The sequence below is a fragment of the Rana temporaria genome, chromosome 6 (assembly GCF_905171775.1).
Source record: "Rana temporaria chromosome 6, aRanTem1.1, whole genome shotgun sequence".
NCBI lineage: Eukaryota > Metazoa > Chordata > Amphibia > Anura > Ranidae > Rana > Rana temporaria.
In genome coordinates, this window is record NC_053494.1 from 10,319,835 (window position 1) to 10,345,593 (window position 25,759).

Below are 25,759 nucleotides of genomic sequence, written 5' to 3' on the forward strand. Positions count from 1 at the left end.
CTATCTATCTATCTATCTATCTATTCATTCCTTCCATTCCTCCTTTCTTCCTTTATCTCATTCTTTCTTCCATCCAACCTTTCTCCCTTCTCTTTTCCTGTCCACCCTTCCTTCTTCCCTTCATCTTTTCTTTCCTTCCTCCCTCCCTTCCTTCCTTCCTTCCTTCCTTCATCTATCTATCTATCTGTCTATCTATCTATCCTCTTCCCATTCCTCCTTTCTTCCTTTATCTCATTCTTTCCTCCTCTTTTCCTGTCCATCTTTCCTTGTTTCCTTTATCTTTGCTTTCATGTACCTTCCTTCCTTTCTCCTTTCATTTTCTTCCTTCCTCCTTTCCTTTCTTTCTTTATCTATCTATCTATCTATCTATCTATCTATCTATCTATCTATCTATCTATCTATCTATCTATCTATCTATCTATCTATCTATCTATCTATCTATCTATCTATCTATCTATCTATCATATATATATATATATATATATATATATATGTGTGTGTGTGTGTGTGTGTGTGTGTTGGTGTGATTTTTATGAGTTATTCCTTGATGTCTTAAATTTCATTCTTAGATTCGTAATTTCTGCACGTCTAATTTTTTAGATTATTTGGTCTTCACTTCAGTCAACCCATTCCAAATGTTAAATTTATATGCTGTAAATATTAGATTGTATATATGGCATTGAATGTGTTGTGTGTGTTGATTCTCTGATGTATTTCTTTGTGCTTCCTTTATTAGTCTTTATTTTGTGCTCTTGTGTGGTAAATAAACCCACCATTGAGTTATTACAGCATCCATTGAATGAAATGCGTGTTTTTCTACATATGTTGTTTTTGTTTATTCTTCTTATTTATGGGTTTGTTTTTGCAGATATAGAATTACAAAGAATGAGAAGAGATAAAAGGGTCGCACGCAGCAGAGCCCGGCTGACAATAGGTGTCCAGGCAGATGGATGCGTCTGGATTGTATTGAACGAGGTCCAAGCATCAAGTGGTTAAGTAGCGGTTGGTGGTGTCTGAGTTATCTTGTGATTGTTTTCCTTCACCTCTGTCTACACTCTTTCCTTTTTTTCCCCCCTCTATTCATTTGCTCTTTCTTTGTCTCCACCTCTCCTCTGCTCTCCCTCCCTCCTTTCCCTGCTGTGAGACACAGCAGTCAGGGAGAGAAGCATCATCAGAGGCAATCTAGCCGTTCCTCTGCGTCCTCCGCTCAGCTCCGCTCTCCGCCTCGGTCCCCCAGGAGCCCTGCTGCTGCTTTTAGAGAGCTACAGTGACAGGTAAGTCCATTCTGCTGGGGGGAAAGGGTTAAAGAGGCAACGCTACCCTTCCTGATCTCTTTCCGGACGGTGGAAGGGTAAAAAAAAGGGGGGGATATTCCGCAGGTTTCCGTTTTTTTAAGCCAGAAAGGGGGTTAAAGCGGCATGGTTGCTTGGGGTTGGCTGGCATGGTAAGGGTCGGTGATTTTCCTGCAAGTTACGATAATGATGATTTACGTGAAAGAACAGGTTGGTGAGGTTGCGCAATGGCAATGGTGGTGGAAGTTGGCGGTGTGGTGCTGTGCCGTGCATGTGGTAGGCTCCCATAGTGGAGGCACATGGTGGTTATCACAATTTTAATGGACATAGTAAAAGGACGTGACCGTTCCACAGCTGCCATAACAGACATGTTCTGGGGTTTACTGCTATGCCATATAAACCTTTTCTAACTTACAATATTACTGCACCACTGAAATCCTACCAACTACTGCAATCTACCTTCTAGATCCCTACCGCCTGTTGTACTCTACCCTTCAGATCCCTACCACTTCTTGCACTCTACCCTCTAGATCCCTACCACCTCTGGGACTCTACCCCCTAGATCCTTACCACCTGCTGCACTCTACCCACTGGATCCCTTACACCTGCTGCACTCCACCCACTAAATCCCTACCGCCTACTAAACTTTACCCTCTGCATCCCTGCTCCCTGCTGCACCCAACCCTCTAGATCCCTACTACCTGAAGCAGTAAGCCCTCTAGATCCCTACCACCTTCTGCATTCTACCCACTGGATCCCTACCACCTGCTGCCCTCTGCCCTCTGGATCCATATGACTTGCTGCACCCAACCCTCTAGATCCTTTCCACCTTCAGCACTTAACCCTCTAGATTCTTACCACCTGCCGCACTCAAACCTCTAGATCCCTACCACCTGTTGCACTCAGCCTGTAGAAACCCTACTACCTGCTGCACTCTACTCAAAGGATCCCTGCTACCTGCTGTACTCTACCTTCTGAATACCTTCCACCTGCTGCATTCTACCTTCTGGATCCCTACCACTGACTGAACTTTACGCTCTGGATTCCTACTACATGTTGCACCCAACCCTCTAGATCCCTACTATCTACAGAAGTCAGCCTTCTAGATCCCTACCACCTTCTGCACTCAACCCTCGAGATCCTCACCACCTGCAGCACTCAAACTTCTAGATCTTTACCACCTACAGCACTCAACCTTCGAGATCCCTACCACCTGCGGCACCCAACCCTTTAGATCCCTATTACCTTCTGCACTCAACCTTATGGATCCCTACTACCTGCTGCACTCTCACCTACTGAATCCCTACCACCTGCTGCACCCAACCTTCTAGATCCTCACCACCTGCAGCACCCAACTTTCCATATCCCTACCACTTGCTGCACCCAACCCTTAAGATCCATATTACCTTCTGCACTCTCCCTTATGTATCCCTACCACCTGCTGCACTCTACCCTCTAAATCCCTACCACCTGCCGCACTCAAACCTCTAGATCCCTACCACCTGCTGTACTTAAACCTCTAGATCCCTACCATCTGCCGCACTCAACCTGTAGAAACCCTACTACCTGCTGCACTCTACTCACAAGATCTCTACCACCTGCTGCACTCTACTCACTGGATTACTATCAGCTGTAGCACTCCACTATGGGAACCCTACTACCAGCTGCACTGTAACTACTGGATTTCTGCTACATGCTGCACTCTACCCACTGGATCCACTACCTATTGCATTATACCTGCACTCTACCCACAGGATCCCTACTAGCTGCAACACCCTAACAACAAAATCCCTACCACCTGCTGCACTCTGTTCCCTGGATCCCTAACACCTGCAGCACCCTACAAACTGGATACCTATTATCTGCTGCACCTTACCCACTGGATCCCTACGATCTGCTACAATCTATCAAACAAATCATTGCTATCCATTGCACTCAGTAGCTCCCTGCTACCTTCTGCACTCTTTCAGCAGTACTCTATCCATTGAATGCACTGATCTCTTCTACCTGCTACAGTTTTTCTGCTGAATCCCTATGACCTTGTTTTTTAATCAACTGGATCTCTACTACCCACTGCACTCTGATTTTCTGTCTTTCACATTCTACCCACTAATTCCTGCACGTTATCCATAGGTTCCCTATTACTTGACGATCCATGTATAGATCCACTGGATTTTCTATGGGTGCTAAGCACCCAATGCATGCCCACTCAGCTCTCTTCGGTGGATCCTTGCATACACAAGCATTGGTTGCATTAGAACCTTTATACCTTCTGTACATCATGCAACAGATGCCCTCTGCACTCTAAGCAGCGGATCCCATCCTACCTACCACATTTCATCCATTGGTTCCCTGGGTCCAGTACCGCAGCTTTGCATCTTCTTCAATCAGTGCCTTATAGTTATTGTTTCATTTTATTACCGCTATGCTCCCTCCAGCAGTGTTGCATTTTTAATTATTATGACATTTTTGTCACAATGTGCTCTTGGTCTTCCCTGACTCTCTTTCTCTTTCTTTTCGCAGGAACGCAGATGACAGTACGGCGAGGCGACAAGGTGCCCATCAGTATCCAGGAGCACATGGCCATCAACGTGTGCCCAGGACCCATCCGCCCCATCCAGCAGATCTCTGACTACTTCCCCAGGTACAGTCCATGGCCCGAAGGGGCCCCCTCTCCCACCGGGCCCCCACACACCCTCGCCCCGCTGGACATACGCACTCAGGTGCCAGAGCTAGAGACCGACTCCACAGACCTGGACAACTACGACTCCGATGATGGCAGTAAGTATTTCTGCTCAAAACCCATGCTGGTGTATTTTCTGGTGTCGTTTTAAAGGGGACGTCCGCCCAGCTGCAAATTGCCTTCAGAGCCTGCTGGAATGTTTCTTAGTAAACACAGCCATCTTTTCCCCCTCTGCTATTAAATTGCAATTTGCTTTTCACTCGGTAGCCAGCTGAGATGCCAGCCGTAAACAGAATCGAGTCACGGCCATCACGTAGTACTCAGCTGGAAGAGATCACTACACTCTTAAGGGGGGGGGGGGCTATAAAAGTATAAAAAAAAGAAAAGTGTCTGCTTTGCCCTCGGCAACACAATTCTAGCTGTTACATTTTTCTGAAGCAGGTTGGATGCGGTGTATACCAACTACGTTTTCTCTTGCCTTGGCTGTTATAACATGGCCTGGCTTTATTAACAAATAGAAGCTGAGGGTAAAGATGGCATTTTATGGGCCAATTCTTTTTACAAGGGCTCTTATACTACTTCTTTCAAGCACAGTTCTTTGTCTCTTCTCTATACCTTACAATTGGCTTCTGACGGCAATTTTGTCAAGTGTTGGAAGTCCTCTAAAAATGCACCAGAGTTGGGTGAGATTGAGATTTTTGATTTTTCCTCAAATTTCATTGGAAATGTTGAGGTTCTGGTGAATTCGCAACATTTTGGAGTCTGTGGAGAAGGTGAAGTCAAGGTTATTTTTGGTGGTTTTTAGGGTTACAGTTAGAGTTAGGCTTAGAGAGTTACGGTTAGAGTTGGGGTTAGAGCCTTGCATTCAGAGTTTGGGACGAGAATATTCATAGGAATATTTGTATAGAAATTCTTTGTACATTTGGTCAATGGACAAATGTTGTTCAAAAATGTTACTTCCTTTTACCATTCGATTTTGAAATGAATGTAATTTCTAAACGAAAACCTATAGCCTGTCTGAAAATTCTTTCGATCAAGAACATTTTTCTATTCTGTTCCTTCTCCTGTGGTCGAAGACGAATGTCCATTTGACCCCACCAACGATTAGAAAATCAAACGAACATTCTTAATACGAAAATTTTCAAATGAAAATCTATGTATGTCCAGCATTAGGGTTAGGTTTAGGTTAGAGGGTTAGGGTTAGAGTCCAGAGAGGAGAATTCTTAGGAAAGAAAATTATTTTGATGAAATTACTGTGAAAATTCTGAGATTCTGGTGAAATTCATTGGAGTCAATGGGGAAGGTGAAGTAAGGGTGTGATTTTGGTTATTTTAAGGGTTATGGTTAGAGTTGGGGCTAGAGGGCTATGGTTAGAGTTGAAATCAGGTTTACAGTAGATTAAGGTTAGAGTTTGGAAAAGGGAATTCTATTTTGCCAAAAAAAAAATTGAGATTCTGGTGAAATTTCTATATTTTGGTAAAATTCATTGGAGTCAAAGGGTTAAGGTGAAGTCAATGTTATTTTTCGTAGTTATTAGGGTTACAGTTAGAGTTAGGCTTAGAGAGTTCCGGTTAGAGTTGGGGTTAGAGCCTTGCATTCAGAGTTATGCTGGCAGTGGCCATATACGTATAGATTTTGGAACGAGAATATATATAGGAATATTTGTACAGAAATTCTTTGTACATTTGATGAATGGACAAATGTCGTTCAAAAATTTTACTTGCTTTTACCATTCAATTTTAAAATGAATGTAATTTCTGAACGAAAACCACATACACTGTCAAAAAATTCTTCAGATCAAGAAAATGTTTCTATTCTGTTCCTTCTCCTGTGGTCGAAGACAAATGTCCATTTGACCCCACTAACGATTAGAAAATTGAAAAAACATTCTTAATAAGAATGAAAATCTATACATGTATGTCCAGCATTAGGGTTAGGTTTAGGTTAGAGGGTTAGGGTTAGAGTCCGAAGAGTAGAATTCTTAGGAACATTTTTATTTTGTTAAAATTACTGTGAAAATTCTGAGATTCTGGTGAAATCCTTGGAGTCAATGGGGAAGGTGAAGTAAGGGTGTGTTTTTGGTTATTTTAAGGGTTATGGTTAGAGTTGGGGCTAGAGGGCTATGGTTAGAGTTGGGGTTAGGTTTACAGTAGATTAAGGTTAGAGTTTGCGGAAGGAAATTCAATTTTTGCTGAAATTTCTGTTAAAAATTCAGAGATTCTGGTGAAATTTTCAAATTTTGGTGAATTTCATTGGAGTCAATGGGGAAGGTGAACTTAAGGTGTTTTTTTTTTGTTATTTTAAGGTTTGTGGTTAGAGTGAAAGGGTTAAGGTGAAGTCAAGGTTATTTTCAGTGGTTTTTAGGGTTACAGTTAGAGTTAAGCTTAGAAAGTACAGTTAGAGTTGGGGTTAGAGCCTTGCATTCAGAGTTATGCTGGCCATATACATTTAGCTTACCAGAAGGGCAAGCAAACAAGGCTTGCAGCTGAACTCCCCAGCTAGGGTCTTTACTGGAAGTCCGGATGGTATTCCTCCAATGTAGGTGGATAGATCCGGGAACCGAGGAGCATGAAAATAAATGTATAGGCAACAAATGGTGATGTACCGTAGATACACGAATATAAGCACACCAAGGGAAAGCCTCCACCAAAAAGAATCACCGAATAAGGGGGACTCTTACCAGATAAATGTAAATAAGGAGCTTGTGGCCAAACCCAGCCAGGGCCTTTAGGGGTTAACTTCAGAAAACATCAACCAAAAGCAAACGGCTCCCTCATACTTTCAGTCGATGTCTTTCTTTCCTAAATCGGCCCAGCCATTCCTCTGCTACCTCCTCCTGAATTTCAGCCACTTCCTGGAAGTGGCTGAAATTCAGGAGGAGGTAGCAGAGGAATGGCTGGGCCGATTTAGGAAAGAAAGACATCGACTGAAAGTATGAGGGAGCCGTTTGCTTTTGGTTGATGTTTTCTGAAGTTAACCCCTAAAGGCCCTGGCTGGGTTTGGCCACAAGCTCCTTATTTACATTTATCTGGTAAGAGTCCCCCTTATTCGGTGATTCTTTTTGGTGGAGGCTTTCCCTTGGTGTGCTTATATTCGTGTATCTACGGTACATCACCATTTGTTGCCTATACATTTATTTTCATGCTCCTCGGTTCCCGGATCTATCCACCTACATTGGAGGAATACCATCCGGACTTCCAGTAAAGACCCTAGCTGGGGAGTTCAGCTGCAAGCCTTGTTTGCTTGCCCTTCTGGTAAGCTCATAGACATTTATCCATTTACTGCACCGGTGGAGGATTTTTTGTGTGTTCAGTCACGGGCACAACTTCATTCAACAATTTATTCACTTCTAAACTTTTTATTATATACTGTATCAATCACGATTTTTTGTATATGGACACTAATTAATTATATCAATCAAATTGATATTCCTCATTCACTCTTGGTTAGCGCAACTTATCTGTTTTGTTTTGATCCTATATTGTGTGTATATCACAATTTTTGTTGCAGCTTATATATTTACATTTGTTTTTTAGTTAGTTTAGCGCAGTATCACATTTTTTCTCATATACATTTAGATTTTGGGACGAGAATATACATAGGAATATTTGTACAGAAATTCTTTGTACATTTGATCAGTGGACAAATGTCGTTCAAAAATTTGACTTGCTTTTACCATTCAATTTTAAAAGTAATGTAATTTCTGAACGAAAACCACATACACTGTCAAAAAATTCTTTAGATCAAGAAAATGTTCCTATTCTGTTACTTCTCCTGTGGTCGAAGACGAATGTCCATTTGACCCCACTAACGTTTAGAAATTGAAGGAACATTCTTAATACAAAATTTTCAAACATAATTATATGTGCATGTCCAGCATTTGGGTTAGGTTTAGGTTAGAGGGTTAGGGTTAGAGTCCGAAGAGGAGAATTCTTAGGAAATGTTTTATTTTGTTGAAATTACTATGAAAATTCTGAGATTCTGGTGAAATTCATTGGAGTCAATGGGGAAGGTAAACTAAGGGTGTGTTTTGGGCTATTTTAAGGGTTATGGTTAGAGTTTGGGCTAGAGGGCTATGGTTAGAGTTGAGGTTAGGTTTACGGTAGATTAAGGTTAGAGTTTGGAGACGGAAATTCAATTTTTGCCGAAATTTCGGTTAAAAATTCTGAGATTCTGGTGAAATTCATTGGAGTCAATGGGGAAGGTGAAGTTAAGGTGTTTTTTTTTTGTTATTTTAAGGGTTGTGGTTAGAGTCAAAGGGTTATGGTTAGAGTTAAATGGTTATGGTTGGGGTTAGGTTTAGATTAAGGTTAGAGTTTGGGGAAGGGAATTCTCAGGAGAATTTTTATTTTGCTGAAATTTCTGTGAAAAATTTGAGATTCTGGTGAAATTTCAAATTTATTTATTTTTGTTGTTTTTTGGGGGTTATCTTAAGCATTATGGTTGGGGCTAGAGGGTTATGGTTGGAATTAGGGTTAGGTTTATATTAGGGTTAAAGCATGAAGATGGGAATCCTCAGGAGAATATTTATTTTTCTGAACTTTCAGTGATAATTTAGAGATTCCAGATAAATTGTTTAATTTTTTTCAATTGGTAAGGTTGAACTAAGGTGGCTTTTAGGGCTAGGATTGTGTTAAGGGATTCAGTTTAGGGTTAGAGGCTTAGGGTTACAATTAAGATTAGGTTAGGTTTAGGAGGTTGGGGTAAGGTGGTTAGAGTTAGGTTAGGGCTGGTGGTTAGGGTTAGGTTTAGCGATAGGTTGGGCTAAGGTTCTTAGGGTTAGAGTCAGGGTTAGGTTAGGGCTGTGGGTTAGGGTTAGGTTTAGGGATAGGTTAGGGTAAGGTGGTTAGGGTTAGAGACAGAGTTAGGTTAGGGCTGGGGGTTAAGTTTAGAGATAGGTTAGGGTAAGGTGGTTAGGGTTAGAGTCAGGGTTAGGTTAGGGCTGGGTTAGGTTTAGGGATAGGTTAGGGTAAGGTGTTTAGGGTTAGAGACAGAGTTAGGTTAGGGCTGGGGGTTAGGTTTAGGGATAGGTTAGGGTAAGGTGGTTAGGGTTAGAGTCAGCGTTAGGTTAGGGCTGGGTTAGGTTTAGGGATAGGTTAGGGTAAGGTGGTTAGGGTTAGAGTCAGGGTTAGGTTAGGGAGTTAGGGTTAGCTTTGAAATTAGGTTAGGATGCTGGTTGGGGTTAGGTTAGGGTTTCTGATTAGAGTTAGGCTTAGGTGGTTAGGGTAAGGTGGTTAGAGTTAGGGAGTTAGGGTTAGGTTTAGATTAGTGTAAGGTGGTTTTAGTTTGGTTAGGGCTGAGGGTTAGGGATAGGTTAGAATAATGTGGTTAGGGTTAGAGTGAGGGTTAGGTTTTTGAGATAGGTTTAAGTTTTGGAGCTAGGTTACAGCAGTGGTTGGAGTTATGTTATGGTTGTGGGTTAAAGTTAGGCTTAGGTTCTGGGTTAAGTTAGGGTAAGGTTTAGGCTAAGGGTTAAGGTGGTTAGATTTAGGTTGGAAGTTAGGGTAAGGTGATTAGGGTTAGAGTTAAGGTTTGGAGAGGGAGTTAGGGTTAGATTTACAGATAGGTTAGGATAAGGCGGTTGAGGTTAGGTTAGGGTTGCTGGTTAGAGCTAGACCTAGGTTTTGGATTAAAGTTTTACTTAAACCCACAATGGTAAAATCAGTCTGAATACGCAGCATAGCAACTCATCTCCAGATATTATGTGGAGGGTAGGGGGACAAGCTGCACATGCTCAGTTTGGTGTGTATTGCTAGAGAAACAAACTAAACTACCCCCATATGCACAATTGTATTTATCTAGAAGCCACTTCCCAGGATTGGAAGATATTTGAGGGAGGCCGCTTAACTATCTACATGTAATTGTCATCTTGTGTGCATCAGTCAGTAAAAAGATAATAATAAAAAATAAAAAAAGAAGATATTTGAGGGATGTGAGTTAAAGTGGAAAGTGTGACACGATTTTTACAATATAAAAATCTTTATTTTTAATTTCATAAAGGACATCATTACAAAAAATACTTCATTTTTTATTTATATTTTTATATTATTCCCATACAATTGCCTTTTACCATTTACAATCCAATATAAACTCTCGTGTTCTACATGTCATCAGACTTTATACGGCAGAATGCAGTGGTATTTTGTTTGCAGGTTGTTGGGTATATATTACGTGTTTTTTCAGAGCCGGTCTGCTTCATCGGACCACATGGGAATATCTACAATTATGTAAATATACAATTAGTTACAACTTATTCCATTAATTATACATACACGTTCCATCTTCATGAATTAATAACGTACAAACATTTCAAGTGAAGTGAAACAAACTCAACTACTCTAAATACAACCCCCACCCTCAAAAAAACAAAAACAAAAACTTAAATCATTTTTTAAAAAGTAGACATTTCTTAAAGCCAATTTTGCCTAAGCAGTTTAATTTTACGAAATTGAGAATTTTAGCTTTGATGTAATTTCGTAGCAATATCAAATTTGCCCAAAATTTTCTTCCCACCCCCAACAATGCAATGGCATGTTTAACGTTACCACGGTTTGCTTACATGAGCCTTTAGGGTCTCTAAATTAATAATTTAAAAACTACAAATGTATGCATGCCATTTTTTTGCTTAAGCAGCTTAATGAACGAAATTGGGATTTTTCCGCTTTGATGTAACTTCCTGGCAATGTCAAATTTGCCAAAATTTTCTCTTCTCATCCCTTCAGTGAAGTAGCCTGAGTATGTGGTATGAAGTCAGTGGGCATGTTTAATATTACCATGGCTCGCTTACATGGGACTTCACGGTCTCTAAATAAATACCGTATATACTCGAGTATAAGCCTAGGGTGTCCATCTGCATGCCTCACTGTGCCTCACTTTGCCTCACTGTGTCCATGTGCATGCCTCACTATGATCATGCCTCACTGTGCCCATGCCTCACTGTGCCTCATTTTGCCTCACTGTGTCCATGTGCATGCCTCACTGTGCCCATGCGTCACTGTGTCCATGCCTAACTGTGTCCATGCCTAACTGTGCCCATGCCTCACTGTGTCCACGACTAGACTTACGTTTAACATGGGAGTATATAGAAGGCGTGCCCGGGTTTGAAAAATCGGTGCCCCCCGGCCGTAGGTCCCCCAGACAGCAAACTTTGCACACTTGTAGAGGAGAACTGTAGCTACATGTGTTCCATGTTTCGGGTCCAGAGGACCTAGGCCCGCCATGACAGGGTCCCCAAATTTACCGGAGAAATTACCGTTTAACATGGGAGTCTATGGAAGGGGTGCCTGACTTTGAAAAATCAGTGCTCCCCGGCCTTAGGCCGCCTGGACAACAAACTTTGCACACTTGTAGAGGAAGAGTGGGGCTATATGTGTGATAAGAGTGGGGTCCAGGAGACCTATAACCGGCCGATACCGGGTTTCTAAAATCCGGGAGATCAGGCACAAAAAGGTGACTCAAGTATAAGCCGAGGGGGGCATTTTCAGCAAAAAAAAATGTTTTGAAAAACTAGGCTTATACTCGAGTATATACGGTAATTTTAAATAATTTTTGCCTGCAAATTTTTGTCTATGCAGCTTAATGAGCGAAATTGAGATTTTCAGGTTTGGGTTTTTTTTTTTTTTTTGTAGTGATATCAGCTTTACTCCTCCCATCCCTGCAGCGCACCACCCTGGTGGTCTATGTGGTATGAAGCCAGTGGGCATTCTTAGTGTTACCATGGCTTGCTTACATGGGTCTTCAGGGTCTGCAATTCTTTTAATGCATGAAGAGAAATCAAAACTTGGAACTTGGTTGTTCTTCCTTTTGTATTGCGTTGTGTCGCGTTGACATTTTCCAAGCATAGTCTGCCCCGTAGACGCACAAACACAATGTGTTTACCATGCGTTCGAGGTTCTTTTGCTGCAATGACCTTGTAAAAGGAAGAAAAACTTTATTTGTAAGTAATATCTGCTGATATATATATTTTTTTTTTTTGATGGATGGAGCTAATGGAATGCGTTCTGCTAGGTGTGTTCAGAATAAAATCTTTTCTCCATCTACACAAGTAGGGTGTGGTTGTGTCTGCAAAGGGATATCATTAGGAGAGCAAAGAAGGACACAGACATATTAATCTGAGATTCTTCTTTCTAAACAATACAAAAGATTGTAAAAATCTATATAGAGGACACCGATCAGCCATAACTTTATGACCACCCACCATAACCCGTCGAGGCATGGACTCCCCTAGACCTCTAAGGCCCCTTTCACACAGACGGAAAAAATGGTGCTTTTAGCTGCAGATTCTACCGCAGCTAAAAGCAAGCAATGCTTTCCTATGGCCCCCTTAACACACTACGTTTAGCTGCTATAACCGCACATAACCGCAGGTAATCGCAGTGCACCGCGTCAGCTGCGTTTGGTATGAATCTTGAGGGGGGGGAACTCCACGCCAAATTTTAAATAAAAAACGGCATGGGTTCCCCTCCAGGAGCATACCAGGCCCTTAGGTCTGCTATGGATTTTAAGGGGAACCCCTACGCCGAAAAAACAGCGTGGGGGTCCCCCCCAAAATCCATACCAGGCCCTTATCAGAGCACGCAGCCCGGTCGGTCAGGAAAGGGGGTGGGGACGAGCGAGCGCCCCCCTCCTGAACTGTACCAGGCCGCATGCCCTCAACATGGGGGGTGGGTGCTTTGGGGCAGGGTGGCGCCCTGTGGCCCCCCACCCCAAAGCACCTTGTGGGACAAGGGCCTCTTCCCGACAACCCTGGCCGTTGGTAGTCGGGGTTTGCGGCTGGTGAGCTTATCGGAACCCAGGAGCCCCCTTGAATAAGGGGGCCCCCACACCCTAGGTTAATGAGTATGGGGTACACAGGCTTTAATTAGGCAGCTCCGGTGGTCTTCTTCCTTCTTCGGGGGTCTTCTTCCGATTTTGGGGGTCTCTTCTTCTGCTCTCCGGTGCCTTCTTCCTTCTGCTGGGCTTCTCCGCTATCTTCTTGCAGCTCTTTTACTAGCGGGGGGCCCGGTCTTTCACGTCCTTTTCTTCCCTCTTCTCCAACGTCCTTCTGCCGGGCTTCCCCGCTGCTGTAATTCAGGCAACGGGTGCCCAAAAAGGGTCTGGACGCCTGAATAGGGGGTGGCTACAGCGGCGGTGGATGATTCCATCCATAGTACACAGAGGGGGTGGCTGGAGAGAGGGGGCGGCGCCCGAGTGCCCCTAATGGACGCACCGCCACTGCTCCAGACGTTAATGCAGTATCAAAATTTTATCAGTTTATTGGACACAGAACATTGTAAATAAAAACATCATAAAATGTATCGAACCTCCACCTGTCACAAAATAACAATGTTATTGAGTAAAAGAAAGAAGCGCACACTGGGCTCATGAACTCCTCTCTTAAAGAGTGAGAACATTTTCACTTTATTTATGTCACATAGGAGACCAAAAGTCCCTTATGTGAGAGCATTTTGTTTAGACGGGTTCTCTTTAATGAGATATTGATGATCTATTAACAATTAAATGTAACAAAGCACCGCCCCCCACCACAGGAACACAATGGCGATTTTTGTAGCGCACAGTTGTATTAGTGCGTAGGGATTATTATTGACACTACGGCGCCTATAATGTCCTTGTGCACCACCGCAAACCTCCAGGTGTAAATGGACCCTCAGGGAGTCTCTCACCAAAAACACATTTCCTTCGCAGAGGAGGCCTAAACTTTGACTTGTGTCTGAGAAAATCAATGAGCCAATCACACGGGCAGGAAATGACATTTCTGGGGGCATTCCGTAAACCAACAGTGTACAGAACGTCTCAGGGATGTCATATTCCATTGAATTTATTGACAGACATAGAAAGTTACAGCCGCTGCAGATCGCAATGGAAAGATCATTTTTAATAACAATAAATTACAAAAAGGATCTGTAGCATTTTTTTTCTTTTTTTTTAAACAAAAGATGAGGAAGGAAATTTAACCACTTAAGGACCCGCTCATGTACATATACGTCGGTACTTTAAAGATGGATATCTCGGTAACGGCAGCAGCTGCTGCCACAACCGAGATGTCCATCTTTTCTTTGAGCGGTCCTGTAAACGATAACGGTGGTCTCGGCGGCGGATTCACCACGAGATCACCGTAATCGGCGGCGGGAGAGGGCCCCCCTCCTGCCGCACTCCCGCACCCTCCGCCGCTTACCGCAGTGGCGGAGGCGATCGTGTCCTGTCCCCTGCTCGGCTGGGATACGAGTGAGGGCAAGATGGCCCCCACCTGTCTCCATAGCATAGCACTGGAGTCACCAGAGATGCAGGAGGAGTACACATGACATTAGAGACACTGGAGTCACCAGAGAGGCAGGAGGAGTACACAGAGGACATTGGAGACACTGGAGTCACCAGAGAGGCAGGAGGAGACACATGACATTGGAGACACTGGAGTCACCAGAGAGGCAGGAGGAGTACATAGAGGACATTGGAAACACTGGAGTCATCAAAGAGGCAGGAGAAGTGCAAAGGAGACATTGGAGATACTGGAGTCACCAGAGAGGCAGGAGGAGTACACATGACATTGGAGACACTGGAGTCACCAGAGAGGCAGGAGGAGTACACAGAGGACATTGGAGACACTGGAGTCACCAGAGAGGCAGGAGGAGTACATAGAGGACATTGGAGATACTGGAGTCATCAAAGAGGCAGGAGAAGTGCACAGGAGACATTGGAGATGCAGAAGTCATTGGAGAGACAGGAGGAGTACACATAGGACATTGGAGACACTGGAGTCACCAGAGAGGCAGGAGGAGTACATAGAGGACATTGGAGATACTGGAGTCACCAGAGAGGCAGGAGGAGTACACATGACATTGGAGACACTGGAGTCACCAGAGAGGCAGGAGGAGTACATAGAGGACATTGGAGACACTGGAGTCACCAGAGAGGCAGGAGGAGTACACAGAGGACATTGGAGACACTGGAGTCACCAGAGAGGCAGGAGGAGTACATAGAGGACATTGGAGATACTGGAGTCATCAAAGAGGCAGGAGGAGTACATAGAGGACATTGGAGACACTGGAGTCACCAGAGAGGCAGGAGGAGTACATCGAGGACATTGGAGACACTGGAGTCATCAAAGAGGCAGGAGAAGTGCAAAGGAGACATTGGAGATACTGGAGTCACCAGAGAGGCAGGAGGAGTACACATGACTTTGGTGACACTCGAGTCACCAGAGAGGCAGGAGGAGTACACAGAGGACATTGGAGACACTGGAGTCACCAGAGAGGCAGGAGGAGTACATAGAGGACATTGGAGATACTGGAGTCATCAAAGAGGCAGGAGAAGTGCACAGGAGACATTGGAGATGCAGAAGTCATTGGAGAGACAGGAGGAGTACACAGGAGACATTGGAAATGCTGGAATCACCAGATAGACAGTAGGAGTACACAATAGTCACTGGGTTAGCCAGAGAGACAGGAGCCACTGCAGGCAAAATAGTTACAGCGGCCACAGGAGCCCACAGAGATCACTCGGGTTGCTGAAGATAGAGGAGTCACTGGAGACACAGGAGCCACAGTCGTTGGAGAAGTAGGCATGCACAGGGATCAACGAGATCACTGGAGAGATTAGAGTCACCAGAGACACAGGAGTGGTTGGCGAAACAGACGTGCACAGGGGTTACCAAGGTTGCTGGAGAGGCAGGAGTCACAGGTGTTATAGGAGTGCACAGGGGTCACAGGAAATACAGGAGTCACTGGAGAGACGAGAGCAGCAGACAATGGTCAGTGGGTTGGCCAGAGAGACAGGAGTCACTGCAGACACAAGAGTTACATGGGTCACAGGAGCTCCCCAACATTGGCATCAGTGGGAGGAATAGTGCACCATGGCTGGTGTCAGTTGGAGGAGTGTTCTATCATTGGTATCAGTAGGAGGGATGGTGCCTAAGGCTGCGTACACACGGGCAAACATGTACGATGAAACCGGTCCGCCGGACCGTTTTCACCGTACATGTCTGCCCGGGGATTTCTGTACAATGGCTGTACTAACCATCGTACAGAAATCCGCGCGTAAACATTACGCGGGGCGTTTCCGCGCCGTCGCCGCGACGATGACGCGACGACGTGGGCGGCCCTGCCACTTAAATGCTTCCACGCATGCGTCTAAGTCATTCGACGCATGCGAGGGATGGCGGGCGCTCGGACATGTAAGGTAGGTCTGTACAGACGACCGAACATGTCCGAGCGGGCAGGATTCCAGCGGACTGTTTTAAAACAAGTCCAGGAATATTTGCCTGCTGGGAAAAGGCCCGGCGGGCAAATGTTTGCTGGAATCCTGCACGCTCGGGCCTACACACGACCGAACATGTCTGCTGAAACTCGTCTGCGGACCAGTTTCAGCAGACATGTTCGGTCGTCTGTACGGCCCATTACTGTTAGTGTCAGTGGAAGAAATAGTGCATCATTATTGGTGTCAGTGGAAGGAATGGTGTCTCATTGTTGGTGTCAGTGGAAGGAATGGTGCCTCATCATTGGTGTCAGTGGTAGAAATAGGGGCCCATTGTTAGTGTCAGTTAAAGGAATGGTGTGCCTCATCATTGGTGTCAGTGGGAGAAATGGTGCCTCAAAGTTGGTGTCAGTGGAAGGAATGGTGCCTTGTATTAGTGGGAGGAATAGGACTCCAAGGGCTGGACAAAGACAAGCAAAGGGCAGCATTAGGCCCACAGGCTGCAGTTTGAAGACCACTGGGTTAGTTCAACAAATAACTACTTGGGCCTCTTGGACTACATTCCATCACTTAATGGAATTTCGACATATGGCATCTTCTTGAATGCTATTTTCTGTCGTTTCAGAGAGGTGGGCTTGTTCTACCCGTTCCTAACCCCTTCCCATGGAATTCTCACGTTTTTCTTCCCTGTTCCCCTCTTTTATACCTTTATTATTATTATCTAAACAGGTTTTCTACTTTCTCTGATATTTTTCACACACTTGCCCTCCTCTTTTTATTTTGTTGGGCATTATTCACCGGTGACACTGGTTAATTGCTTTTACGATTGAACTAAAAATCAACCAAAGGTCTCCAATCCATCCGAAATCTAACTCGTCACTTGGCGCATAACGCGCTTAAATAAGCATGTAAAAACCGCAAGCGCGTGGAGTGTGACTGGGCCCTGAAAGACAAAGTAATTCTCCATCTGTTTACAGTCATTATTCTTTCATTATGACAAATGATCAGAACCCCCCGGCATGACGACGCTTTCCTGTTGACTCAGGCAATTTTTCAAAGGCTGAATGTTTTCAAACAATAGCAGGCGTGCGCTTCGTAGATGAATAAAGCGCGTATCATTCTCGCTCCAACGTCTGCGCTACAGAGGAATCTTTTTTCTGCAAAATCAGCCTTTTTTTGGCAAAACAACGCTTCCGGCACAGACTGCGCTGGACCTTTTATAGCACGCCGCAAGTTTTCTCAGGCTAAAAAAAAGTTATAGACGAACTCCAGACTTACCTTTTTTTCCCACATTTGTAGTAAGTCCACTCCTGTGGGGGAAGGAGATTACCGCTCCAGGTAGATCAATGGAAATAAACCTCTCCTCAGAGTTGAAGCAGCAGGTGCAGGCAATGCAAATAGCAATTAGATAAGGGAAAGTTCTGGACAGCCGCACTCGAAAAATAAGCCTTTATTTGTAAAAAAATAAAATGATATCAAAAATACATGCCACAGCTGAAAATAGAAGGGAAGAACTGACGCGTTTCACACTTTTAACAGTGCTTTCAACTCTCAATACGAGATCCAAAAAGCTGTCACTATCAGTGAAGCAAGCCATTATTAGGCTGGAAAAAAAAACATCAGAGAGATAGCAAAAACATTAGGTGTGGCCAAATCAACTGTTTGGAACATCCTTAAAAAAGAAAGAACGCACCGGTTCAGCAACACCAAAAGACCCGGAAGACCACGGAAAACAACTGTGGTAGATGACCAAAGAATTCTTTCCCTTGTGAAGAAAACACCCTTCACAACAGTTGGCCAGATGAAGAACACTCTCCGGGAGGTAGGTGTATGTGTGTCAAAGTCACCAATCAAGAGAAGACTTCACCAGAGTGAATACAGAGGGTTCACCACAAGATGGAAACCATTGGTGAGCCTCAAAAACAAGAAGGCCAGATTAGAGTTTGCCAAACAACATCTAAAAAAGCCTTCACAGTTCTGGAACAACATCCTATGGACAGATGAGACCGAGATCAACTTGTACCGGAGTGATGGGAAGAGAAGAGTATGGAGAAGGAAAGGAACTGCTCATGATCCAAAGCATACCGCCTCATCAGTGAAGCATGGTGGTGGTAGTGTCTTGGCGTGGCGTGGCATGGGCATGTATGGCTGCCAATGGAACTGGTTCTCTTGTATTTATTGATGATGTGACTGCTGGCAAAAGCAGCAGGATGAATTCTGAAGTGTTTCGGGCAATAATATTATTATCGGCTCATATTCAGCCAAATGCTTCAGAACTCATTGGACGGTGCTTCACAGTGACAATTACCCGAAGCATACTGCGAAAACAACCAAAGAGTTTTTTAAGGGAAAGAAGTGGAATGTTATGCAATGGCCAAGTCAATCACCTGACCTGAATCCGATTGAGCATTTCACTGAAGACAAAACTGAAGGGGAAATGCCCCAAGAACAAGCAGGAACTGAAGACAGTTGCTGTAGAGGCCCGGCAGAGCATCACCAGGGATGAAACCAGCGTCTGGTGATGTCATCGCGTTCCACACTTCAGGCTGTAATTGACTGCAAAGGATTTGCAACCAAGAGTTAAAAAGTGAAAGTTTGATTTATGATTGTTAATCCTTCCCTGACTTTTGGTCCCTTAAAAAGAGGGAGGCACATATACAAATCCCAGTTGTTTTACGTGGTCTTCCGGGTCTTACCGTTGCGTTCTTTCTTTCTAAGGTTGATTTGGCCACACCTAATGTTTTTGCTATCTCTCTGATGGGTTTGTTTTTTGTTTTTGCAGCCTAATAATGGCTTGCTTCACTGATAGTGACAGCTTTTTGGATCTCGTATTGAGAGTTGACAGCAACCGATTCCAAATGCAAATAGCACACTTGAAATGAACTCTGGACCTTTTATCTGCTCCTTGTAAATGAGATAATGATGGAATAACGCACACCTGGCCATGGAACAGCTGAGCAGCCAATTGTCCCATTACATTTGGTCCCTTAAAAAGTGGGAGGCACATATACAAACTGTTGTAATTCCTGTACCGTTCACCTGATTTAGATGTAAACCCCCTCAAATTAAAGCTGAAAGTCTGCAGTTAAAGCACATCTTGATTGTTTCATTTCAAATCCATTGTGGTGGTGTATAGAGCCAAAAAAAATAGAATTGTGTCGATGTCCCAATATTTATGGACCTGACTGTATATTGTCCATAACGTCTCTACTATGTTGCCTGATCTCTGCTTGGGTCTCTTGCAAGCACACTCAATGGATGGTGTTGGCCCAGTGTAACACTATACAGGTCAAAAAGCACTACTGGTTCTCCAAATCAGTACTTTTGTCCCCTTGGCATGGTGATTAATCTGAAGCAGACTAGCGTTTTCATGTCTTGCAGTTCTCCCTAGTTGACCCGTCACTCCTGGTTTGTGTCCAGAGCCCATTAGGCCCCCTTTCAGTAAAATAAATGTTGAAATTCACAGAGCAATTATATGGTGCAAATTATCTTTTATTAAAATCCAATACAATTCTTGCAGATCTAATTACACCCAATCAGAGGATCTGAGGGGTGTATTGATTTGTGTGCTGGAGTATGTTATTTTGAACAGCAGACATACCCTTAATGCCAACTATTCTAAATACGTCCATATTTCTATCTGACAAGATTTCACAATCCAACAACCAACATGTTATTGAATAGAATGAAATTATAATTAGTTAGAAATCAAATATGGTAAAGATATGGGCCCGGATTCAGTTACAAATGTGTATCTTTAGGCGGGCGTAGCGTATCCCCTATACGCTACGCCGCCGTAACCTTGTGAGGCGAGTATGGTATTCAGAAAGATTATGCGCCCGAAGTTACGGCGGCGTAGCGTATAAGGGCCGGCGTAAGCCCGCCTAATTCAAAATTGGAAGATGTGGGCGTGTTTTATGTCAATTAAGTGTGACCCCACGTAAATGACATTTCTAACGAACAGCGCATGCGCCGTCCATGAACGTATCCCAGTGCGCATGCTCCTAATTACGCCGCAAATAGTCAATGCTATCGACGTGAACGTAAATTACGCAAAGCTCTATTCGCGAACAACTTACGCAAACGACGTAAACGACGCAAAATTCGACGCTGGCCCGACATCCATACTTAACATTGGCTACGCCTCATAGAGCAGGGGTAACTTTACGCCAGAAAAAGCCTAACGTAAACGACGTATTAAAAATGCGCCGGGCGGACGTACGTTTCTGAATCGGCGTATCTACCAAATTTGCATATTCGACGCGGAAGTCTTGGGAAGCGCCCCTAGCGGTCAGCGTAAATATTGCACCCTAAGATACGACGGCGTAGGAGACTTACGCCGCTCGTATCTAGGCAACATTGAGGCGTATCTGATTCTATGAATCAGACGCCGAGATGCGACGGCCCGCATTCGGAGTTACGAGGGCGTATCTGGTGATACGCCGACGTAACTCCTTTCTGAATCCGGGCCATGATGTATATTCCTCTTAGGAGGTCTGATGTGCTTTTAGTAGCTACAATCTTATAACCATTTGTTATGAAGGTAACTCTATTGCAGTAGGAATTATGGAATGGAGATACAGTTTGGCTATGATATATGTATATTTCTCTTAGGAGGTCTGATGTGCCTTATTACCTTTCTGAATCTTGTAGCTTAGGCATGCTTGGTGCTTAATTGTTGGGTATCTTCTTATACAATTATATCAACTCTTTTTACAAAGGTAACTTCATCACATCAAGAATTATAGAACATAAACAGAGTTTGGCTATGCTATAACCAAGTTCTATGTATATTACTTTGAGGAGTTCCGATGTGTCTTATTCAGTGGCGGCCCACTCTCAAGGGGCGCAGGGGCACCGCCCCCCCCCCCCAATCCAATGCGCCCGGCTCCTAATCTTAATGCAGGGAGCCGGATGCATGTATTCCAATGTGGGTTTTTTTTTCCGAAGCACATGAGTCCGAGGCTCTAATTGGCTTGGGTGGGCCAATCCAGTTGAATGACATTAGCGAATTAATTTTCTTTGTCTTCCTGCTTCTCCTCCTATCAGGATACGGGTGCTGAGACCCGATTGGCCAGGGAGTCTTAGGACATATAGCTAAACCTTCTTGTCCCATAAACTTCAGATACCATATTTCTTTGATCTCAGTTTTATTAGAACAAGCCTGGTGAAACTACAAAATAACAGAAATAGACCTCAACAAGTACAATATTGCATACATTACAGCATACATTACAAAAACAACGATCTACAATATAGGATGAGATTGTAAAAACATACTTTTTAAGTTCTCTAAGGAGTAATGATGATAGATGGCTGCTTCACTTCCTGTGAAGATTCTACCCAGAATTCCCTGCTTACTAACAACTTCCTTAATTACACATACAGTAAATCAAATAAACAGAACAACTGCAGCAATACTAAAAAAGAACACTAGATGGAGCCTGAACTCTGCATATGATTGTCTTATGTAAATTACAAAACCTTACATGTATGTATGTATGGTGGACAGAACACTCCCCGCCAATCGGGTCTCAGGACCTGCTTCCTGTTCAACCTGGAGGAGAAGCAATGGTCCTGGATCTTCCCTCCGCAAGCGTCATGTGCGGAGAGACAGGTGGAGGGGCAGTAACAGCCTCTTCCAGCTTTCAGGAGCCCTACCCCGGATCCAGCAGCAGCACCACCTCCTCCTCATCTTCCTCCAAATATAAGGTCATGGATTGCCGCCTTCCTGAACGACCCATCCCGGGGGAGTACAGTGTAAGTGAGCGGGCCCGGTATGTTTCCCGCCCCCCCCCCCCAAAAAAAACAATTGAGCACCAGCCACCACTGACTATTCTCCTTTTGGGGTTCTTCAGATCTCATTATCTGAAGAACCTCATTATTGCCTGACTTATAATAAAACTCCATGCTACATGTTTCATCCTATTAGTCTTTTTCAGGAACCTAGGTGGTGATCGGCTGAGTCATGTTCGCTTAATTGTACCAAAATATTACATTTAAAAAAAAAAATTCAAGTGTACGGAGCAGCTGCTAGTGTTTGAACAAAGGCGAGAGCACTTTTCTCCCTTTGGGATTCTTCAGATGTCATTATCAATACAATAATGAAAAAAATCCATCGCAGCTCCTTCCTACATGTTTCGTCCTATTAGACTTCTTCAGAGAACTAGGTGGTGATCAGCTGAGTCATGCCTGCTTGTACCAAAGTATTATTATTATTTTTTTACAAACTTTGCAAGTGCACGGAGCAGCTGCTAGCGTTTGAACACAATATTAAATTAAGTAGCTAATAATCATATAAAAATATCTGACTTTTCTCCCTTTGGGGGTAAAGATCTCATTATTGATATAATAATGAAAAACCCCCTTTGGGTTTCTTCAGATCTCATTATCCATACAATACTGAAAAACAATCATCGTAGCTCCATCTTACGTGTTTCGTCTTATTAGATTGTTTTCAGGAACCTAGGTGGTGATCAGCTGAGTGATGCCTGTTTTTACCAAAGTATTCAATTTTTTACATTTAGTTGTATGGATCAGCTGCTAGTGTTTGAACAGAGGTGGGAGCACAATATGAAATAAAGTAGCTAAAAATCATATAAAGACGTCTTTTGGGGTAAATATCTCATTATTGATATAATAATGAAAAATACCCGTCGTAGCTCCTTCCTATGAATTTTGTCCTGTTGGACCTATTAAGGGACCTAGGTGGTGATTGGCTGAGTCATGCCTGCTTGTACTAAAGTATTACTTTTTTTAAAAAAGTGTTTCAAGTATACGGAGAAGCTGCTAGTGTTTGAACGTAAGCGGGAGCACTTTTCTCCCTTTGGGATTCTTCAGATATCATTATCGATTCAATAACGAAAAACCAGTTATCGTAGCCCCATCCTACGTGTTTCGTCCTATTAGACTTCTTCAGGGACCTGAGTGGTGATCAGTTGAGTCATGCTTGCTTGTATCAAAGTATTCAATTTTTTTTACAACGTTTTATAGTGTAGGGATCAGCTGCTAGTGTTTGAACAGAGGTGGGATCGCAATATGAAATAAAGTAGATAATAATCATATAAAAATATCATATTTTTCCACTTTTGGGGTTCTTCAGATCTCATTATCCATACAATAATGAAAAAACAATCATTGTAGTCCCATCCTACGTGTTTCGTCCTATTAGACTTCTTCAGGGACCTCGGTGGTGATCAGTTGATTCATGCCTGCTTGTATCAAAGTATTAAATTTTATCACAACGTTTTCAAGTGATTAGCTGCTAGTGTTTGAACAAAGGCAAGAGCACTCTTCTCCCTTGGTATTCTTCAAATGTCAATACAATAATGAAAAACATCCATCGCAGCTCCTTCCTACGTGTTTCGTCCTATTAGACTTCTTCAGGGACATAGATGGTGATCGGATGAGTCATGCCTGCTTGTACCAAAGTATTGCATTTGGGTGGGAGCACAATATAAAATAAAGTAGCTAATAATCCTTTAAAGACATCTGACTATTCTTCGTTTGACGTTCTTCAGACCTCATTATTGTCACAATAATGAAAATCAACCATCGCAGCTCCATCCTACGTGTTTCATCCTATTGAACGTCTTCAGGGACCTAGGTGGTGATCGGCTGAGTCATGCCTGCTTGTGCCAAAGTATTGCATTTTTTACAAAGTTTTCAAGTGTGCGGAGCAACTGCTAGTGTTTGAACAAAGGCAAGAGCACTCTTCTCCCTTTGGGATTCTTCAAATGTCATTATCAATACAATAATCGAAAAAACATCCATCGCAGCTCCTTCCTATGTGTTTCGTCCTATTAGACTTCTTCAGGGACCTAGGTGGTGATCGGCTGAGTCATGCCTGCTTGTACCGAAGTACAGCGGAACCTCGGATTGCGAGTAACGCAGCTAACGAGCATTTTGCAATACAAGCACTGTATTTCCTAAAACCCTAACTCTGTTTGCGAGTGTTGTCTCGCAAAACATGCAGGATTCGGGCCAAAGCCGTGTGCAGTACCGCGTTTGGCCTGAGGTGGGGGGCGCCAGAGCCGAACGGCACTGATCGCAGCCGAATAAAGTCTTTCCGAGATTTGCCGAGGTCAGCCGAACTGTCCTCGGGCCTTTCCGGACGTTTTCCGAGGCTCTGGTCGCATGCGGTATTGCATGTCATTGAAGTCAATGTGGAACAAATTATTTTCATTTCCATTGACTTCAATGGGGAAACTCATTGAGGGAGGAGCCAGGGCTGTCTTAATGAGAGGGCACACCTGGGCACTGCCCAGGGGCCCCAGCTGCATGGGGGGGCCCGTGCCCTTTCCCCAAAGCAGCTGGTCCTTGAGCCCGGGCTGCCCCTTTACATCCCAGATGTCCCCCTAGCACTCTGACCCCTCTAAACCCTAGATATCCCATACCTCCTACCTACTTGATTTCTGTTTACCTGCACTGTCTCCATTGTAGGGGCCCCAGAGCATTACTTTGCCCAGGGGCCCATGATGCCATTAAGACGGCCCTGGGAGGAGCTGCCCCTGGCGTAGTGAAGCAAGGGGGCAAAGAATGGATGCAGAGTGGGACACCCATTCTATGGCATGTATTACAGTGGGGGAGGAGGTACAGATCTGTATTCTTGCCCTGAGAGATGAACCACCCGGTCACATTAATGGACATTAGGTTTGATTTTTGCAGCTGGTGTGGCATCTGTACAGCTCTGAGTGGCTACATTCCTTCCCATGGGGGGGGGGGGGGGGGTTCAATATCCTACTTTTACTGCCCCCTGGCCTCCTGTCTGAATGAGCCCCTATGTCAGGTCACCATATCGCAGATCTGCTCTGCAGGTATATGGGGGTTTTTTTTTTCATTCGCCGCCACCCCCTTAGCACTCCCAGGGTTGTACACGGAAGTGTGATTGATGTAAATGATTGACGCTCTCTGAAGTGTAAATTACTATTATTATAAAAATAAAATCTCGCTTCTCGGCGGCGTCTCCTGCGTCTGGTAATGGCGTACAACGTCACTGGCTCAGGATATAAATGTGAACGGGGTGTAGGGGGGAGGGGAGGGGGGGGGTCTGATGTGTAGGCGTATCACACGTGTGGGAATGAGGGGGTTAATCCCACCAGAAACTCATCAATTTTCCCGCCCGCCATGTATTTAAGCGCAACTTCGCTATTCCTTTCCCGCGTCCGCCCTTCCCCCACTCCCCCTAATCAGACGTATTGTGTGTGTAATTGTGCCGGATTGTGACTTCTCCCCGCAATCACGTTCCAACGAGACGAGGAGAAGAGGCATATTTATATATATATAGGTGACTCCGACATTCACCAAACATTCACCGTAGTCAATCAGTTTCACCAAAATCACTTGGCCGTTCACTATACAATCTGATTGTACAATCTCCTTTCACCACTCCAGCCCCGGAAGATTTGGCTGCCCAATGACCGGGCCATTTTTTGCGATACGGCACTGCGGCACTTTAACTGACAATTGCGCGGTCGTGCGACGGTGTACCCAAACAAAGTTGACGCCCTTTTTTCCCCCACAAATAGAGCTTTCTTTTGGTGGTATTTGATCATCTCTACGATTTTTAATTTTTTGCGCGACAATTTTGAAAAAA

General features: G+C 44.0%; 1 protein-coding gene across 1 annotated transcript in view; it reads left to right on the forward strand.

Annotated features, from left to right (window-relative positions):
• Positions 1-1,745: 1,745 nt before the first annotated feature.
• Positions 1,746-25,759, forward strand: part of DOC2A (double C2 domain alpha) — an 82,241-nt gene continuing 58,227 nt past the window's right edge. Inside the window, exon 1 of the mRNA XM_040356119.1 lies at positions 1,746-4,073. Within this exon, the coding sequence (XP_040212053.1) occupies positions 3,770-4,073 (304 nt within the window). The 5' untranslated portion in view covers positions 1,746-3,769. The remainder of the gene's footprint in view (positions 4,074-25,759) is intronic.